Source organism: Pristiophorus japonicus, chromosome X (assembly GCF_044704955.1).
Source record: "Pristiophorus japonicus isolate sPriJap1 chromosome X, sPriJap1.hap1, whole genome shotgun sequence".
In the NCBI taxonomy this organism is placed as follows: domain Eukaryota; kingdom Metazoa; phylum Chordata; class Chondrichthyes; family Pristiophoridae; genus Pristiophorus; species Pristiophorus japonicus.
In genome coordinates, this window is record NC_092010.1 from 10,001,843 (window position 1) to 10,022,241 (window position 20,399).

Here is a 20,399-nt window from a genome sequence, read left to right on the forward strand (position 1 = left end):
GATGTGCGTTTATCCTGTGCCTGTTGCTTCTGATTCAGGCAGCATACCAGCTTTTTGCTGCCTGCTAATTAACATGATTGTAGTGTGCAGCGTGCAACCAGCACTACGTATTGAGTGGCTGAATGCCTCAGCAAGTGGCCCAAAACTGTGAGAGGCTAGCACAACTTATCGCTAACCTGCACTACCTAAAGCCTGCCTCCATCTCCTAAAGGGGAGGTGCATTATGGCCGGAGCAGGTGGTGGAATTCATTGTGGAACTCATTCTGACGTGGAAAAAGATGTTATAATGGCACAACATGGGAGAGAGCGGACTCCAAGATTTTCAGACACTGCACTGTCGGCCTTGGTGGGAGATGTGCTCTATCTACAGGGCAAGGAGGCCCTCCAGACAAACTCTCAGGAGGCAGTGGGACCAGATTGCCATGGTGGTCAATACCAGGATTTAAGCCCCGAGGAACTCGATGCCGTGCCGCAAAAAGTTCAATGACCTCACATGAATGGTGAAGATCAGTGAATGTATCTTCAAATGCCATATCCCACCTACTTCACCACCAGCCTGTCGTGCTAACTGCCCAATGCACCACGCCCCATCACTCACCAACATTACTTTCTATCAATCAGGACTCATACCTAAAATTCAAAGCGGATGCCCCGCCCACTTCATGCTCATTTTGGGGGGGAAGTTGAAAGTTCTCCCCAGGATGTCACTCCATCATTATCGCTGAATGCAGCTGCCCATAATAGGACGGAGATTTTCTGGCCTTGTGTCAATCACTGCCAGAAAATCAAGGTGCTACAAAACACGAGGGAAATCTTGCATTAGGTGTCTACATACCAGGATTAGACAGGGGAAAGTCCTGGCAGGAGGCCTGGTCCATTTTGAAGAGGCAGCCCGCCGACTCTGGGCCACTGCATCATCGTGCAGCCTTGTTGAGCTCCTGGAGTTGGTGCAAGAAGCTCCTCCCAAAAATAGAAAGAGGAATTTTCGGTAGGATCATCTTCAGCTGGATCACCAGCTGCTGCTGGTCGGAGGGCACACTGACACTGGTAGGAACACTGACACTGGTGGGAACACTGAAACTGGAGGGCACACTGACACTGGTAGGAACACTGACACTGGTGGGAACACTGACACTGGTGGGCACGCTTGTACTGATGGGAACACTGACTCTGGAGGGCTCACTGACACTGGTGGGAACACTGACACTGGTGGGAACACTGACACTGGTGGGAAAAATGATACTGGTGGGCACACTGACACTGGTGGGCACACTGACACTGGTGGGAACAGTGGCACAGGTGGTCAGACTGACACTGGTAGGCAAAAGGGCACTGTTGAGCACACTGCCACTGGTGGGTACACTGACATTGGTGGGTACATTGACACTGGTGGGAAGACTGACACAAGTGGGAAGACTGACACTGGTAGTCACACTGACACTGGTAGTCACACTGACACTGGTGGGCACACTGACACTGGTGGGAACACTGACACTGGTGGGAACACTGACACTGGTGGGCACACTGACACTGCTGGGGACACTGACACTGATGGGCACACTGACACTGATGGGCACACTGACACAGGTGGTCAGACTGACACTGGTAGGCAAAAGGGCACTGTTGAGCACACTGCCACTGGTGGGTACACTGACACTGGTGGGTACATTGACACTGGTGGGAAGACTGACACAAGTGGGAAGACTTACACTGGTAGTCACACTGACACTGGTAGTCACACTGACACTGGTGGGCACACTGGCACTGGTGGTCACACTGACGCTGGTGGGCACACTGACACTGGTGGGAACACTGACACTGGTGGGAACACTGACACTGGTGGGCACACTGACACTGCTGGGGACACTGACACTGATGGGCACACTGACACTGGTGGGAACAGTGACACTGTGGGTCACAATGCCACTGGTGGGCAAACAGAAAATGGTGGGAACGCTGAAACTGGTGGGCACACTGTCACTAGTGGACACACTGACACTGGTGGGCACACTGACACTGGTGGGCACACTGACACTGGTGGTCACACTGACATTGGTGGGAACACTGACACTGGTGGGCTCACCGACACTGGTGGTCACACTGACACTGGTGGTCACACTGACATTGGTGGGAACACTGACACTGGTGGGCACACCGACACTGGTGGGAACAATGACACAGGTGGGCAAACTGACACAGGTAGGCACACTGTCACTGGTGGGCACACTGTCACTGGTGGTCACACTGACACTGGTAGGCACACTGACACTGGTGGGAACATTGACACTTGTGGTCACACAGCTACTGGTGGGCACACTGACACAGGTGGGAACAGTGACACAGGTGGGAACAGTGACACTGGTGGGAGCACTGACACTGGTGGTCACACTGACACTAGTGGGAACACCTACACAGGTGGGCACACTGACGCTGGTGGGAACACTGACACTGGTGGTCACACTGACACTGGTGGTCACATTGACACTGGTGGGAACACTGACACTGGTGGGAACACTGACACTGCTGGGAACACTGACACTAGTGGTCACACTGACACTGGTGGAAACACTGACACTGGTGGAAACACTGACACTGGTGGGCATAGTGACACAGGTAGGCACACTGACACTGGTGGGAACACTGACACTGGAGGGCACACTGACACTGGTGGGAACATTGACACTGGTGGGCACACTGACACTGGTGGGCACACTGACACTGGTGGTCACACTGACTCTGGTGGACCCACTGACACTGGTTGTTACACAAACACTGGTGGACACACTGACACTGGTGCGCACACTGACACTGGTGGGCACACTGAAACTGGTGGGCACACTGACACAGGTGGGAACACTGACACGGGTGGGAACACTGACACTGGTGGGTACAGTAACACTTGTCGGAACAATGACAATGGTGGTCACACAGACACTGGTGGGCACACTGACACTGGTGGGCACACTGACTCTGGTGGACCCACTGACACTGGTGGTCACACAGCCACTGGTGGGCACACTGACACTGGTGGGAATACTGACACTGGTGGGAACACTGACACTGGTGGGAACACTGATAATTGTGGGAACACTGATAATGGTGGTCACACTGACACTTGTGGGCATACTGACACTGGTGGGAACACTGACACTTGTGGGCAAACTGACACTTGTGGGCAAACTGACACTTGTGGGCAAACTGACACTGGTGGTCACATTGACACTGGTGGTCACACTGACACTGGTGGGAACACTGATAATGGTGGTCACACTGACACTGGTGGTCACACTGACACTGGTGGTCACACAGACACTGGTGGGCACACTGACTCTGGTGGACCAACTGGCCCTGGTGGACCCACTGACCCTGGTGGTCAAACAAACACTGGTGGGCACATTGACACTGGTGGGCACACTGACACTGTTGGACAGACTGACACTGGTGTTCACACAGACACTGGTGGGAACACTGACACTGGTGGGCACAGTGACACTGGTTGTTACACAGTCACTGGTGGGCACACTGACACTGGTTGGAACAGTGACACTGGTGGGAACACTGATAATGGTGGGAAAACCGATAATGGTGGGAACGCTGATAATGGTGGGAACACTGATAATGGTGGGAAAACTTACACTGGTGGGTACACTAACACTTGTGGGAACATTGACAATGGTGGTCACACAGACACTGGTGGGCACACTGACACCGGTGGGCACACTGACACCGGTGGACCCACTGTCACTGGTGGTCACACAGACACTGGTGGGCACACTGACACTGGTGGGCACACTGACACTGGTGGGAACAGTGACACTGGTGGGAACACTGACACTGGTGGGAACACTGATAATGGTGGGAAAACTGATAATGGTGGGCAAACTGACACTGGTGGGCACACTGACACTGGTGGTCACACTGACACTGGTGGTCACACAGACACTGGTGGGAACACTGACAACGGTGGGCACACTGACACTGGTAGGAACACTGACACTGGTGGGAACACTGACACTGGTGGTCACACTGACACTGGTGCGCACACTGACACAGGTGGTCAGACTGACATTGGTTGGCACACTAACACTGGTGGGAACACTGACACTGGTGGGAAAACTTACACAGGTGGGCACACTGACACTGGTGGACACACTCTCACTGGTGGGCACACTGACACAGGTGGGAACACTGACACTGGTGGGCACACTGACACTGCTGGGAACACTGACACTGGTGGTGACACTGATACTTGTGGTCACAGTGACACTGGTGAGCACACTGACACTGGTGGTGACACTGATACTTGTGGTCACAGTGAAACTGATGGGCACACTGACACTGGTGGGAACAGTGACACTGGTGAGCACACCGACACTGGTGGACACACTGGCACTGGTCACACTGACACTGGTGGGTACACTGGCATTGGTGGGCATAGGCACTGGTGGGTACACTGGCACTGGTGGTCACACTGGCACTGGTGGGTACACTGGCATTGGTGGGTACACTGGCATTGGTGGGCACACTGACACTGGTGGTCACACTGACACTGATGGTCACACTGACACTGGTGGTCACACTGACACTGGTGGGCACACTGACACTGATGGTCACACTGACACTGATGGTCACACAGACACTGGTGGGCACACTGACACTGGTGGGAACATTGACACTGGTGGGCACACTGACACTGGTGGGCACACTGACACTGGTGGTCACACAGACACTGGTGGGCACACTGACACTGGTGGGAACATTGACACTGGTGGAAACACTGATAATGGTGGGAACACTGATAATGGTGGTCACACTGACACTAGTGGGCACACTGACACTGGTGGGAACACTTACACAGGTGGGCACACTGACACTGGTGGGAACATTGACACTGGTGGGCACACTGACACTGGTGGGCACACTGACAACGGTGGGCACACTGACACTGGTAGGAACACTGACACTGGTGGGAACACTGACACTGGTGGTCACACTGACACTGGTGCGCACACTGACACAGGTGGTCAGACTGACATTGGTTGGCACACTAACACTGGTGGGAACACTGACACTGGTGGGAAAACTTACACAGGTGGGCACACTGACACTGGTGGACACACTCTCACTGGTGGGCACACTGACACAGGTGGGAACACTGACACTGGTGGGCACACTGACACTGCTGGGAACACTGACACTGGTGGTGACACTGATACTTGTGGTCACAGTGACACTGGTGAGCACACTGACACTGGTGGTGACACTGATACTTGTGGTCACAGTGAAACTGATGGGCACACTGACACTGGTGGGAACAGTGACACTGGTGAGCACACCGACACTGGTGGACACACTGGCACTGGTCACACTGACACTGGTGGGTACACTGGCATTGGTGGGCATAGGCACTGGTGGGTACACTGGCACTGGTGGTCACACTGGCACTGGTGGGTACACTGGCATTGGTGGGTACACTGGCATTGGTGGGCACACTGACACTGGTGGTCACACTGACACTGATGGTCACACTGACACTGGTGGTCACACTGACACTGGTGGGCACACTGACACTGATGGTCACACTGACACTGATGGTCACACAGACACTGGTGGGCACACTGACACTGGTGGGAACATTGACACTGGTGGGCACACTGACACTGGTGGGCACACTGACACTGGTGGTCACACAGACACTGGTGGGCACACTGACACTGGTGGGAACATTGACACTGGTGGAAACACTGATAATGGTGGGAACACTGATAATGGTGGTCACACTGACACTAGTGGGCACACTGACACTGGTGGGAACACTTACACAGGTGGGCACACTGACACTGGTGGGAACATTGACACTGTTGGGCACACTGACACTGGTGGGCACACTGACACTGGTGGTCACACTGACTCTGGTGGACCCACTGACACTGGTTGTTACACAAACACTGGTGGGCACACTGACACTGGTGTGCACACTGACACTGGTGGGCACACTGAAATTGGTGGGCACAGTAACACTTGTCGGAACAATGACAATGGTGGTCACACAGACACTGGTGGGCACACTGACACTGGTGGGAACACTGATAATTGTGGGAACACTGACACTGGTGGTCACACAGACACTGGTGGGCACACTGACTCTGGTGGACCCACTGGCCCTGGTGGACCCACTGACCCTGTTGGTCAAACAAACACTGGTGGGCACATTGACACTGGTGGGCACACTGACACTGGTGGACAGACTGACACTGGTGTTCACACAGACACCGGTGGGAACACTGACACTGGTGGGCACAGTGACACTGGTTGTTACACAGTCACTGGTGGGCACACTGACACTGGTTGGAGCAGTGACACTGCTGGGAACACTGATAATGGTGGGAAAACTGATAATGGTGGGAACACTGATAATGGTGGGAACACTGATAATGGTGGGAAAACTTACACTGGTGGGTTCACTAACACTTGTGGGAACATTGACAATGGTGGTCACACAGACACTGGTGGGCACACTGACACCGGTGGGCACACTGACTCTGGTGGACCCACTGTCACTGGTGGTCACACAGACACTGGTGGGCACACTGACACTGGTGGGCACACTGACACTGGTGGGCACACTGACACTGGTGGGAACAGTGACACTGGTGGGAACACTGATAATGGTGGGAAAACTGATAATGGTGGGCAAACTGACACTGGTGGGCACACTGACACTGGTGGTCGCACTGACACTGGTGGTCACACAGACACTGGTGGAAACACTGACAACGGTGGGCACACTGACACTGGTAGGAACACTGACACTGGTGGGAACACTGACACTGGTGGTCACACTGACACTGGTGCGCACACTGACACAGGTGGTCAGACTGACATTGGTTGGCACACTAACACTGGTGGGAACACTGACACTGGTGGGAAAACTTACACAGGAGGGCACACTGACACTGGTGGACACACTCTCACTGGTGGGCACACTGACACAGGTGGGAACACTGACACTGGTGGGCACACTGACACTGCTGGGAACACTGACACTGGTGGTGACACTGATACTTGTGGTCACAGTGACACTGGTGAGCACACTGACACTGGTGGTGACACTGATACTTGTGGTCACAGTGAAACTGATGGGCACACTGACACTGGTGGGAACAGTGACACTGGTGAGCACATTGACACTGGTGGGCACACTGGCACTGGTCACACTGACACTGGTGGGTACACTGGCATTGGTGGGCATAGGCACTGGTGGGCACACTGACACTGGTGGTCACACTGGCACTGGTGGGTGCACTGGCATCGGTGGGTACACTGGCATTGGTGGGCACACTGCCACTGGTGGTCACACTGACACTGATGGTCACACTGACACTGGTGGTCACACTGACACAGGTGTGCACACTGACACTGATGGTCACACAGACACTGGTGGTCACACAGACACTGGTGGGCACACTGACACTGGTGGGAACATTGACACTGGTGGGAACACTGATAATGGTGGGAACACTGATAATGGTGGTCACACTGACACTAGTGGGCACACTGACACTGGTGGGAACACTGACACTTGTGGGCAAACTGACACTGGTGGTCACACTGCCAATGGTGGTCACACAGACACTGGTGGGAATAGTGACACTGGTGGTCACACTGACACTTGTGGGCAAACTGACACTGGTGGTCACACTGCCAATGGTGGTCACACAGACACTGGTGGGAATAGTGACACTGGTGGGCGCAATGACACTGGTGGGCACACTGACACTGGTGGTCACACTGACACTGATGGGAACAGTGACACTGGTGGGAACAATGACACTGATGGCCACACTGTACACTGGTGGGCACACTGACACTGATGGGCACACTGTACACTGATGGGCACACTGTACACTGGTGGGCACACTGACACTGGTGCTCATACTGACGCTGGTCGGCACACTGACACTGGTGGGCACACTCATACTGGTGGGCACACTCATACTGGTGGGAACACTGACACTGGTGGGCACACTGACACTGGTGGGCACACTGACACTGGTGCTCACACTGACACTGGCGGGCACACTTGCACTGCTGGGAACAATGGCACTGGTGGGCACACTGACATTACTGGTCAAACTGACACTGGTGGGAACACTGACACTGGTGGGAACACTGAGACTGGTGGGCACACTGTCACTGGTGGACACAGTGACACTGGTGGGCACACCGACACTGGTGGGCACACTGACACTGGTGGGCACACTGACACTGGTGGGCACACCGACACTGGTGGAACACTGACACTGGTGGGCACACAGAAACTGGTGGGCACACTGACACTGGTGGGCACACTGACACTGGTGGGCACACCGACACTGGTGGGAACACTAACACTAGTGGTCACACAGACACTGGTGGGAACACTGACACTGGTGGGAAAACAGACACTGCTGGGAACACTGACTCTGGTGGGCTCACTGACACTGGTGGGAACACTGACACTGGTGGGAACACTGACACTGGTGGGCACACCGACACTGGTGGAACACTGACACTGGTGGTCACACTGACACTGGTGGGAATACTGACACTTGTGGTCACACTGACACTGGTGGGCACACTGGCACAGGTGGGAACAGTGACACAGGTGGTCAGACTGACACTGGTTGGCACAATTGCACTGTTGAGCACACTGACACTGGTGGGTACACTGACACTGGTGGGAAGACTGAGACTTGTGGTCACACTGACACTGGTGGGCACACTGGCACTGGTGGTCACACTGACACTGGTGGGCACACTGACACAGGTGGGAACACTGCCACTGCTAGGAAAACTGACACTGGTGTGCACACTGTCATTGTTGGGCACGCTGACACTGGTGGAAACACTGACACTGGTGGGAACAGTGACACTGGTGGTCACACTGCCACTGGTGGGCACACAGAAACTGGTGGGTACACTGACACTGGTGGGCACACTGACACTGGTGGGCACACCGACACTGGTGGGAACACTGACACAAGTGGTCACACAGCCACTGGTGGGAACACTGACACTGGTGGTCACACTGACACTGGTGGGAACATTTACACTGGTGGGCACACTGACATTAGTGTTCAAACTGACACCAGTGGCAACACTGAGACTGGTGGGCACACTGTCACTGGTGGACACAGTGACACTGGTGGGCACACCGACACTGGTGGGCACACTGACACTGGTGGGCACACTGACACTGGTGGGAACACTGACACTGGTGGGCACACCGACACTGGTGGAACACTGACACTGGTGGTCACACTGACACTGGTGGGAACACTTACACTGGTGGGCACACTGACACTGGTGGGCACACTGACACTAGTGGTCACACTGACACTGGTGGGAACACTGACACTGGTGGGAAAACAGACACTGCTGGGAACACTGACTCTGGTGGGCTCACTGACACTGGTGGGAACACTGACACTGGTGGGAACACTGACAATGGTGGGCACACCAACACTGGTGGAACACTGACACTGGTGGGCACACTGGCACAGGTGGGAACAGTGAAACAGGTGGTCAGACTGACACTGGTTGGCACAATTGCACTGTGGAGCACACTGTCACTGGTGGGTACACTGACACTGGTGGGATGACTGAAACTTGTGGTTACACTGACACTGGTGGGCACACTGGCACTGGTGGTCACACTGACACTGGTGGGCACACTGACACAGGTGGGAACACTGACACTGGTGGAACAATGACACAGGTGGGCACACTGACACTGGTGGGAACACTGACACTGGTGGGAACACTGACATTGGTGGGAACACAGACACTGCTGGGAACAGTGACACTAGTGGTCACACTGACACTGGTGGGCACACTGACACTGGAGGGCACACTGACACTGGAGGGCACACTGACACTGGTGGTCACACTGACACTGGTGGGCACACTGACACAGGTGGGAACACTGACACTGCTAGGAAAACTGACACTGGTGGGCACACTGTCATTGTTGGGCACGCTGACACTGGTGGAAACACTGACACTGGTGGGAACAGTGACACTGGTGGTCACACTGCCACTGGTGGGCACACAGAAACTGGTGGGCACACTGACACTGGTGGGCACACCGACACTGGTGGAACAATGACACAGGTGGGCACACTGACACTGGTGGGAACACTGACACTGGTGGGAACACTGACATTGGTGGGAACACAGACACTGCTGGGAACAGTGACACTAGTGGTCACACTGACACTGGTGGGCACACTGACACTGGAGGGCACACTGACACTGGAGGGCACACTGACACTGGTGGTCACACTGACACTGGTGGTCACACTGACACTGATGGGAACACTGACACTGGTAGTCCCACTGACACTGGGGGTGACACTGACACTGGTGGGAACACTGACACTGATGGGCACACTGACACTGGTGGGAACACTGACATTGGTGGGCACAATGACACAGGTGGTCTGACTGACATTGGTTGGCACACTAACACTGGCGGGAGCACTGACACTGGTGGGAACACTGACACTGGTGGGCACACTGACACAGGTGGGAACACTGACACTGGTGGGCACACTGACACTGCTGGGAACACTGACACTGGTGGTGACACTGCTGATCACATATACACCACTGCTCATACATACACTGGTGCTCACACGTACACCACTGCTCGCACGTACACCACTACTCGCACGTACACTGGTACTCACATGTACACTGCTGCTCACACTGACACTGGTGCTCAAACTGGCACTGGTGCTCACACGTACACCGCTGCTCACACATACACTGGTGCTCACAAGTACACCACTGCTAACACGTACAAAACTGCTCACACGTACACTGGTGCTCACACGTACAGCACTGCTCACACGTACACTGGTACTCACACGTACACTGGTGCTCACACATACACTGGTGCTCACACGTACATCACTGCTCACATGTACACCACATACATTGGTCCTCACATGGACACTGGTGCTCACACGTACAAAGGTGCTCACATGTACACTGGTGCTCACACGTACGCTAGTGCTTACACTTTCACTGATAGTCATGCATACACTGGTGCTCACATGTACACCACTGCTCACACATACACTGGTGCTCACACTTACACCACTGCTCACATGGACACTGGTGCTCACACGTACACTGGTGCTCGCATATACACCACTGCTCACACGTACACTGGTGCTCACACGTACACCGGTGCTCACATGTACACTGGTGCACACATGTGCTCCGGTGCTCACGCTTATACCGCTGCTCACACGTACACTGGTGCTCACACATATACTGGCGCTCACACGTACACTGGCGCTCACACGTACACTGGCGCACACACGTACACTGGCGCTCACACGTACACTGGTGCTCACAAATACACTGGTGTTCACACGTACAATGGTGATCACATGTAAACTGGTAATCACATGTACACTGGTGCTCACACGTAAACTGGCGCTCACACATACACTGGTGCTCACATGTACACTGCTGCTCACACGCACACTGGTGCTCACACGTACACTGGTGCTCACATATACTCCACTGCTCACATGTACACCACTGCTCACACGTACACTGGTGATCACACGTACACTGGCACTCACACATACACTGGCGCTCACACGTACCGGTGCTCACACATACACTGGCGCTCACACATACACTGGTGCTCACACATACACTGGTGCTCACACATGCACTGGTGATCACATGTACACTGGTGCTCACACGTACACTAGTGCTCACACATATACTGGCGCTCACATGTACACTGGTGCTCACACGTACACTGGTGTTCACACGCACACTGGTGCTCACACGTACAATGGTGATCACATGTAAACTGGTGCTCACACGTACACTGATGCTCACACGTACACCGGTGCTCACACATACACCACTGCTCACTCGTACACTGGTGCTCACACATACACCACGGCTCACACGGACACCGCTGCTCACATGTACACTGGTGCTCACACATGCACCACTGCTCACTCATACACTGGTGCTCACATGTACACTAGTAGTCACACATACACTAGTGCTCACACATACACTGGTGCTCACACGTACACTGATGTTCACACGTACACCGGTGCTCACACATACACCACTGCTCACTCGTGCACTGGTGCTCACATGTACACTGGTGCTCACACATACACTACGGCTCACACGGACACCGCTGCTCACACGTACACTGGTGCTCACACATACACCACTGCTCACTCATACACTGGTGCTCACATGTACACTAGTACTCACACATACACTGGCGCTCACACGTACCGGTGCTCACACATACACTGGAGCTCACAAGTACACTGGCGTTCACACATACACTGGTGCTCACACATGCACTGGTGATCACATGTACACTGGTGCTCACACGTACACTAGTGCTCACACATATACTGGCGCTCACATGTACACTGGTGCTCACACATACACTAATGCTCACACGTACACTGGTGCTCACACGTACACTGGTGCTCACACGTACACTGGTGCTCACACGTACAATGGTGATCACATGTAAACTGGTGCTCCCACACACACTTATACAGGCGCTCACACAAAAACTGGTGTTCACACGTACACTGGTGCTCACACGTAGACCACTGCTCACTCGTACACTGGTGCTCACATGTACACAAGTGCTCACACATACACTGGTGCTCACACGTACACTGATGCTCACACGTACACCGGTGCTCACACGTACATCACTGCTCACTCGTACACTGGTGCTCACATGTACACAAGTGCTCACACATACACTGGTGCTCACATGTACACTGGTGCTCACACATACACCACTGCTCACAATGACACCACTGCTCACACGTACACTGTTGCTCACACGTACACTGTTGCTCACACGTACACTGCTGCTCACACATACACTGGTGCTCACACGTACACTGGTGCTCACACGTACACTGGTGATCACATGTACACTGGTGCACACACGTATACTGGCGCTCACATGTACACTGGTGCTCACACGTACACTGGTGATCATGTACACTGGTGATCACGTACACTGGTGCTCACTCGTACACTGGTGCTCACATGTACACTGCTGCTCACACATATACTGGCGCTCACATGTACACTGGTGTTCACACGTACACTAGTGCTCACACGTGCACTGGTGATCACATGTATACTGGTGCTCACACGTACACTGGTGATCACATGTACACTGCTGCTCACACATATACTGGCGCTCACATGTACACTGGTGTTCACACGTACACTAGTGCTCACACGTACACTGGTGATCACATGTATACTGGTGCTCACACGTACACTGGTGCTCACACGTACAATGGTGATCACACGTAAACTGGTAATCACACGTACACTGGTGCTCACACGTAAACTGGCGCTCACACATACACCACTGCTCACTCGTACACCGGTGCTCACACGTACACTGGTGCTCACACATACACCACGGCTCACACGGACACCGCTGCTCACATGTACACTGGTACTCACACGTACACCACTGCTCACTCGTACACTGGTGCTCACATGTACACTAGTGCTCACACGTACACTGGCGCTCACACATACATTGGCGCTCACCCGTACACAGGTGCTCACACATACACCACTGCTCACATGTACACCACTGCTCACACGTACACTGGTGCTCACACGTACACTGCTGCTCACACATACACTGGTGCTCACACATACACTGCTGCTCACATGTACACTGGTGATCACATGTACACTGGTGCACACACGTATACTGGCGCTCACATGTACACTGGTGCTCACACGTACACTACTGCTCACATGTACACTGGTGCTCACACGTACACTGGTGCTCACACATACAATGGTGATCACATGTAAACTAGTGCTCACATGTACACTTATACTGGCGCTCACACAAAAACTGGTGTTCACACGTATACTGGTGCTCACTCGTAAACTGGTGCTCACATGGACACCACTGCTCACACGTACACGTGTGATCACAGGTACACTGGTGCTCACACGGACACTGGTGGTCACACGTACAATGGTGATCACACGTAAACTGGTAATCACATGTACACTGGTGCTCACACGTAAACTGGCGCTCACACATACACTGGTGCTCACATGTACACTGCTGCTCACACGCACACTGGTGCTCACACGTACACTGGTGCTCACATATACTCCACTGCTCACATGTACACCACTGCTCACACGTACACTGGTGATCACACGTACACTGGCACTCACACATACACTGGCGCTCACACGTACCGGTGCTCACACATACACTGGCGCTCACACGTACACTGGCGCTCACACATACACTGGTGCTCACACATGCACTGGTGATCACATGTACACTGGTGCTCACACGTACACTAGTGCTCACACATATACTGGCGCTCACATGTACACTGGTGCTCACACGTACACTAATGCTCACACGTACACTGGTGCTCACACGTACACTGGTGCTCACACGTACAATGGTGATCACATGTAAACTGGTGCTCCCACACACACTTATACAGGCGCTCACACAAAAACTGGTGTTCACACGTACACTGGTGCTCACACGTACACCACTGCTCACTCGTACACTGGTGCTCACATGTACACAAGTGCTCACACATACACTGGTGCTCACACGTACACTGATGCTCACACGTACACCGGTGCTCACACGTACATCACTGCTCACTCGTACACTGGTGCTCACATGTACACAAGTGCTCACACATACACTGGTGCTCACATGTACACTGGTGTTCACACATACACCACTGCTCACAATGACACCACTGCTCACACGTACACTGTTGCTCACACGTACACTGTTGCTCACACGTACACTGCTGCTCACACATACACTGGTGCTCACACGTACACTGGTGCTCACACGTACACTGGTGATCACATGTACACTGGTGCACACACGTATACTGGCGCTCACATGTACACTGGTGCTCACATGTACACTGGTGCTCACACGTACACTGGTGATCATGTACACTGGTGATCACGTACACTGGTGCTCACTCGTACACTGGTGCTCACATGTACACTGGTGTTCACACGTACACTGGTGTTCACACGTACACTAGTGCTCACACGTACACTGGTGATCACATGTATACTGGTGCTCACACGTACACTGGTGATCACATGTACACTGCTGCTCACACATATACTGGCGCTCACATTTACACTGGTGTTCACATGTACACTAGTGCTCACACGTACACTGGTGATCACATGTATACTGGTGCTCACACGTACACTGGTGCTCACACGTACAATGGTGATCACACGTAAACTGGTAATCACACGTACACTGGTGCTCACACGTAAACTGGCGCTCACACATACACCACTGCTCACTCGTACACCGGTGCTCACACGTACACTGGTGCTCACACATACACCACGGCTCACACGGACACCGCTGCTCACATGTACACTGGTGCTCACACGTACACCACTGCTCACTCGTACACTGGTGCTCACACGTACACTAGTGCTCACACGTACACTGGCGCTCACACATACATTGGTGCTCACCCGTACACAGGTGCTCACACATACACCACTGCTCACATGTACACCACTGCTCACACGTACACTGGTGCTCACACGTACACTGCTGCTCACACATACACTGGTGCTCACACATACACTGCTGCTCACACGTACACTGGTGATCACATGTACACTGGTGCACACACGTATACTGGCGCTCACATGTACACTGGTGCTCACACGTACACTGGTGATCACATGTACACTGGTGCTCACATGTACACTGGTGCTCACACATATACTGGCGCTCACATGTACACTGGTGCTCACACGTACACTACTGCTCACATGTACACTGGTGCTCACACGTACACTGGTGCTCACACATACAATGGTGATCACATGTAAACTAGTGCTCACATGTACACTTATACTGGCGCTCACACAAAAACTGGTGTTCACACGTACACTGGTGCTCACTCGTACACTGGTGCTCACATGGACACCACTGCTCACACGTACACATGTGATCACAGGTACACTGATGCTCACACGGACACTGGTGGTCACACGTACAATGGTGATCACACGTAAACTGGTAATCACATGTACACTGGTGCTCACACGTAAACTGGCGCTCACACGTACACTGGTGCTCACAAATACACTGGTGTTCACACGTACACTGGTGCTCACTCGTACACTGGTGCTCACATATACTCCACTGCTCACATGTACACCACTGCTCACACGTACACTGGTGATCACACGTACACTGGCACTCACACATGCACTGGCGCTCACACGTACACTGGCGCTCACACATACACTGGTCCTCACACATGCACTGGCGATCACATGTACACTGGTGCTCACACGTACACTAATGCTCACACGTACACTGGTGCTCACACGTACACTGGTGCTCACACGTACACTGGTGCTCACACGTACAATGGTGATCACATGTAAACTGGTGCTCCCACACACACTTATACAGGCGCTCACACAAAAACTGGTGTTCACACGTACACTGGTGCTCACACGTACACCACTGCTCACTCGTACACTGGTGCTCACATGTCCACAAGTGCTCACACATACACTGGTGCTCACACGTACACTGATGCTCACACGTACACCGGTGCTCACACGTACATCACTGCTCACTCGTACACTGGTGCTCACATGTACACAAGTGCTCACACATACACTGGTGCTCACATGTACACTGGTGTTCACACATACACCACTGCTCACAATGACACCACTGCTCACACGTACACTGTTGCTCACACGTACACTATTGCTCACACGTACACTGCTGCTCACACATACACTGGTGCTCACACGTACACTGGTGCTCACACGTACACTGGTGATCACATGTACACTGGTGCACACACGTATACTGGCGCTCACATGTACACTGGTGCTCACACGTACACTGGTGATCATGTACACTGGTGATCACGTACACTGGTGCTCACTCGTACACTGGTGCTCACATGTACACTGCTGCTCACACATATACTGGCGCTCACATGTACACTGGTGTTCACACGTACACTAGTGCTCACACGTACACTGGTGATCACATGTATACTGGTGCTCACACGTACACTGGTGATTACATGTACACTGCTGCTCACACATATACTGGCGCTCACATGTACACTGGTGTTCACACGTACACTAGTGCTCACACGTACACTGGTGATCACATGTATACTGGTGCTCACAAGTACACTGGTGCTCACACGTACAATGGTGATCACACGTAAACTGGTAATCACACGTACACTGGTGCTCACACGTAAACTGGCGCTCACACATACACCACTGCTCACTCGTACACCAGTGCTCACACGTACACTGGTGCTCACACATACACCACGGCTCACACGGACACCGCTGCTCACATGTACACTGGTGCTCACACGTACACCACTGCTCACTCGTACACTGGTGCTCACATGTACACTAGTGCTCACACGAACACTGGCGCTCACACATACATTGGCGCTCACCCGTACACAGGTGCTCACACATACACTGCTGCTCACATGTACACCACTGCTCACACGTACACTGGTGCTCACACGTACACTGCTGCTCACACATACACTGGTGCTCACACATACACTGCTGCTCACACGTACACTGGTGATCACATGTACACTGGTGCACACACATATACTGGCGCTCACATGTACACTGGTGCTCACACGTACACTGGTGATCACATGTACACTGGTGCTCACATGTACACTGGTGCTCACACATATACTGGCGCTCACATGTACACTGGTGCTCACACGTACACTACTGCTCACATGTACACTGGTGCTCACACGTACACTGGTGCTCACACATACAATGGTGATCACATGTAAACTAGTGCTCACATGTACACTTATACTGGCGCTCACACAAAAACTGGTGTTCACACGTACACTGGTGCTCACTCGTACACTGGTGCTCACATGGACACCACTGCTCACACGTACACATGTGATCACAGGTACACTGGTGCTCACACGGACACTGGTGGTCACACGTACAATGGTGATCACACGTAAACTGGTAATCACATGTACACTGGTGCTCACACATACACTGGCACTCACACGTACACTGGCGCTCACACGTACACTGGTGCTCACAAATACACTGGTGTTCACACGTACACTGGTGCTCACTCGTACACTGGTGCTCACATGGACACCACTGCTCACACGTACACGTGTGATCACAGGTACACTGGTGCTCACACGGACACTGGTGGTCACACGTACAATGGTGATCACACGTAAACTGGTAATCACATGTACACTGGTGCTCACACGTAAACTGGCGCTCACACATAAACTGGTGCTCACATGTACACTGCTGCTCACACGCACACTGGTGCTCACACGTACACTGGTGCTCACATATACTCCACTGCTCACATGTACACCACTGCTCACACGTACACTGGTGATCACACGTACACTGGCACTCACACATGCACTGGCGCTCACACGTACACTGGCGCTCACACATACACTGGTGCTCACACATGCACTGGCGATCACATGTACACTGGTGCTCACACGTACACTAATGCTCACACGTACACTGGTGCTCACACGTACACTGGTGCTCACACGTACAATGGTGATCACATGTAAACTGGTGCTCCCACACACACTTATACAGGCGCTCACACAAAAACTGGTGTTCACACGTACACTGGTGCTCACACGTACAATGGTGATCACATGTAAACTGGTGCTCCCACACACACTTATACAGGCGCTCACACAAAAACTGGTGTTCACACGTACACTGGTGCTCACACGTACACCACTGCTCACTCGTACACTGGTGCTCACATGTCCACAAGTGCTCACACATACACTGGTGCTCACACGTACACTGATGCTCACACGTACACCGGTGCTCACACGTACATCACTGCTCACTCGTACACTGGTGCTCACATGTACACAAGTGCTCACACATACACTGGTGCTCACATGTACACTGGTGTTCACACATACACCACTGCTCACAATGACACCACTGCTCACACGTACACTGTTGCTCACACGTACACTGTTGCTCACACGTACACTGCTGCTCACACATACACTGGTGCTCACACGTACACTGGTGCTCACACGTACACTGGTGATCACATGTACACTGGTGCACACACGTATACTGGCGCTCACATGTACACTGGTGCTCACACGTACACTGGTGATCATGTACACTGGTGATCACGTACACTGGTGCTCACTCGTACACTGGTGCTCACATGTACACTGCTGCTCACACATATACTGGCGCTCACATGTACACTGGTGTTCACACGTACACTAGTGCTCACACGTACACTGGTGATCACATGTATACTGGTGCTCACACGTACACTGGTGATTACATGTACACTGCTGCTCACACATATACTGGCGCTCACATGTACACTGGTGTTCACACGTACACTAGTGCTCACACGTACACTGGTGATCACATGTATACTGGTGCTCACACGTACACTGGTGCTCACACGTACAATGGTGATCACACGTAAACTGGTAATCACACGTACACTGGTGCTCACACGTAAACTGGCGCTCACACATACACCACTGCTCACTCGTACACCAGTGCTCACACGTACACTGGTGCTCACACATACACCACGGCTCACACGGACACCGCTGCTCACATGTACACTGGTGCTCACACGTACACCACTGCTCACTCGTACACTGGTGCTCACATGTACACTAGTGCTCACACGTACACTGGCGCTCACACATACATTGGCGCTCACCCGTACACAGGTGCTCACACATACACTGCTGCTCACATGTACACCACTGCTCACACGTGCACTGGTGCTCACACGTACACTGCTGCTCACACATACACTGGTGCTCACACATACACTGCTGCTCACACGTACACTGGTGATCACATGTACACTGGTGCACACACATATACTGGCGCTCACATGTACACTGGTGCTCACACGTACACTGGTGATCACATGTACACTGGTGCTCACATGTACACTGGTGCTCACACATATACTGGCGCTCACATGTACACTGGTGCTCACACGTACACTACTGCTCACATGTACACTGGTGCTCACACGTACACTGGTGCTCACACATACAATGGTGATCACATGTAAACTAGTGCTCACATGTACACTTATACTGGCGCTCACACAAAAACTGGTGTTCACACGTACACTGGTGCTCACACGTACACTGGTGCTCACATGTACACTAGTGCTCACACATACACTGGTGCTCACACGTACACTGATG

General features: G+C 53.0%; 2 protein-coding genes across 2 annotated transcripts; one reads left to right on the forward strand and one right to left on the reverse strand.

The window, feature by feature from the left end:
- Positions 1-223: 223 nt before the first annotated feature.
- Positions 224-11,450, forward strand: LOC139240800 (uncharacterized PE-PGRS family protein PE_PGRS54-like). Its single transcript, XM_070869278.1, has 4 exons — positions 224-478; positions 1,005-3,945; positions 5,694-7,226; positions 10,156-11,450. The coding sequence occupies exons 1-4, from the start codon at positions 224-226 to the stop codon at positions 11,448-11,450; spliced, it is 6,024 nt and encodes a 2,007-aa protein (XP_070725379.1).
- A 1,612-nt stretch (positions 11,451-13,062) lies between these two features.
- Positions 13,063-19,322, reverse strand: LOC139240802 (platelet binding protein GspB-like). The gene is made up of 6 exons (XM_070869279.1): positions 19,267-19,322; positions 17,029-19,095; positions 15,767-16,795; positions 15,073-15,688; positions 13,941-14,263; positions 13,063-13,720 (listed from the first exon to the last, which is right to left on the reverse strand). Exons 1-6 carry the CDS (start codon positions 19,320-19,322, stop codon positions 13,063-13,065), a joined length of 4,749 nt encoding a protein of 1,582 aa, XP_070725380.1.
- Between the last annotated feature and the right edge of the window lie 1,077 nt (positions 19,323-20,399).

What these genes read in the sequence shown, in the direction of transcription:
- LOC139240800 (XM_070869278.1), top strand. Translation starts at nt 224, where the DNA reads ATGGCCGGAGCAGGTGGTGGAATTCATTGTGGAACTCATTCTGACGTG. An exon ending in TGGTGGTCACACAGACACTG is followed by an intron (nt 3,946 to 5,693) that starts GTGGGAACACTG and finishes GTGGTCACACAG; the next exon opens with ACACTGGTGGGCACACTGAC. An exon ending in CACTGGTCACACTGACACTG is followed by an intron (nt 7,227 to 10,155) that starts GTGGGTACACTG and finishes ACAATGACACAG; the next exon opens with GTGGGCACACTGACACTGGT.
- LOC139240802 (XM_070869279.1), bottom strand. Translation starts at nt 19,322, where the DNA reads ATGATCACCAGTGTACGTGTGAGCACCAGTGTACATGTGAGCGCCAGT. An exon ending in GTGAGCGCCAGTATACGTGT is followed by an intron (nt 15,689 to 15,766) that starts GTGCACCAGTGT and finishes ATGTGTGAGCAG; the next exon opens with CAGTGTACGTGTGAGCACCA. An exon ending in CAGTTTTTGTGTGAGCGCCA is followed by an intron (nt 13,721 to 13,940) that starts GTATAAGTGTAC and finishes ATGTGTGAGCAG; the next exon opens with CAGTGTACGTGTGAGCACCA.